Source organism: Austrofundulus limnaeus, unplaced genomic scaffold, assembly GCF_001266775.1.
Source record: "Austrofundulus limnaeus strain Quisiro unplaced genomic scaffold, Austrofundulus_limnaeus-1.0 Scaffold409, whole genome shotgun sequence".
NCBI lineage: Eukaryota > Metazoa > Chordata > Actinopteri > Cyprinodontiformes > Rivulidae > Austrofundulus > Austrofundulus limnaeus.
Genome location: NW_013952811.1, coordinates 371,541 through 373,070, shown reverse-complemented (window position 1 = coordinate 373,070; position 1,530 = coordinate 371,541). Strand labels below are relative to the sequence as shown.

The 1,530-nt window shown below is 40.5% G+C and overlaps 1 protein-coding gene across 1 annotated transcript in view; it reads left to right on the top strand.

Annotated features, from left to right (window-relative positions):
- Nucleotides 1–206: 206 nt before the first annotated feature.
- The window catches only part of afap1l1a (actin filament associated protein 1-like 1a), a 50,019-nt gene continuing 48,695 nt past the window's right edge, over nt 207–1,530 (top strand). The window contains exon 1 of the mRNA XM_014024147.1: nt 207–275. Within this exon, the coding sequence (XP_013879601.1) occupies nt 233–275 (43 nt within the window). The 5' untranslated portion in view covers nt 207–232. The remainder of the gene's footprint in view (nt 276–1,530) is intronic.

Sequence of the window (1,530 nt, the reverse complement as noted above, 5' to 3'; positions counted from 1 at the left end):
ACTGCTGATACTCTCACAGACGCCCACTTCAAAAATGACCCAACTATTAACAGGAGTCTGTTCTTGTGAATGGAGCTCTACAGGGTCGGCTTTAGGACCCAGCAGAGCAGATGCTGACCTGGCTGCTCTGTGTTGGATTGAGTGTATCTGTCAGCAGCAGCAGGAGCTTTCCACACGCCCTCACACGCTCAGGCTGTCATCATGGGCCCTCACTAACTTCAGCAGTTCTCACATGGAGAGCATTAGCAGCACCATGGACACAAGCAGCACCACATGTAAGTGTAGAGCACTTTGTTTTTAAAATCCTGAAGCACTCCTGCAGAGCAGATTGAATTAGTGAGAATTAAAATGCTTCTTTTGTGTTGTTTGATAATGTGGAAAACAGAAATGTGTTTTTTTTTTATAATGCATCATCAAAGACAGCCAACACACACACACTACCATACTAAATTTCTTTATCTTCAGGATAGGGATGGTGTATCTGAGTTTCATTAAACTGGAAGCTTGTTTTCCATTGCACCTTGTTGCTTCTGCGCTGATGATAACATCCAGGAAATGAAGGGAAAGTTCTGAAAGCATGCATGGACCATGGCCTTTAACCTCTAGTTTGCTTTCATTGGAAACAAAGGTTAGAAGAAAGCACCAAGTCAAGGTTTGAATGTTGTTCTAGAAAGTAAATCCTCTAAGCCAAAATATCTGGAAGAAAAGATGCAATAGATTGGGTGGTCTCGCTTATATTGACTGATACTTGCAGAGATTTCCTCTAGATTTATGACATTTTGGTGTTGAAATAGCTGAAAATACAAAAATCTGTTTCCACATCATGTGTTTTCTCAGGGGAGGGGCTCATTTACCCATATGAGCAGGGGGAAAAAAAATAATAATACATTTCCTCCCTGTCTGGGTTTGAGATAAGGCAATCTGGTACGAGCAGGGWTTCATTTCGTTATTCCCTTCAGCTGATGTTTCTGAGCTGTAAAGTCTTGTTGGCAGCCTGCAAGTATGGAACACGTGAAAGTAATCATATTCAAACTACGGTAATGAATATTTTCACTTAACTAGCTGATGATGAAAGACAAACTGCAAATGTGGTCTTTTATCGGATTTCCAGCACATTGTAACAAACCTCTGGCCTGTGTGAACCAAAAACACATGCTTGTAGTGACATTTGTTCACCTCCTGTCTTGAGTTCAACTCTCTTCCTTCAGTTTTTGTGAGGATTACATGACTGTTATTTTTTTCCTAATGTGTTTGGTGTGCAGACAACATATCTGAGGGAAGGAAGTCTTCAGGTCTTGCTCAGGGTGTGTGCAATCCTCATCTGTCATTCCAATCTGTCTCAACACAAACACAAGACCTAGCTGGCTGGGGTGCATGTATTTGTAAACACAAAAATATGTAATATAATGTGGTTCCCGGTGAACCAGCCCTTTGTTTATACTGGCTTTAAAGGGGACCTATTATGCAAAATTCACTTTTTTAAAGGTTTTTTTTAACTCAACTTTGGGTATGTAATTCTTAAAAAAACAG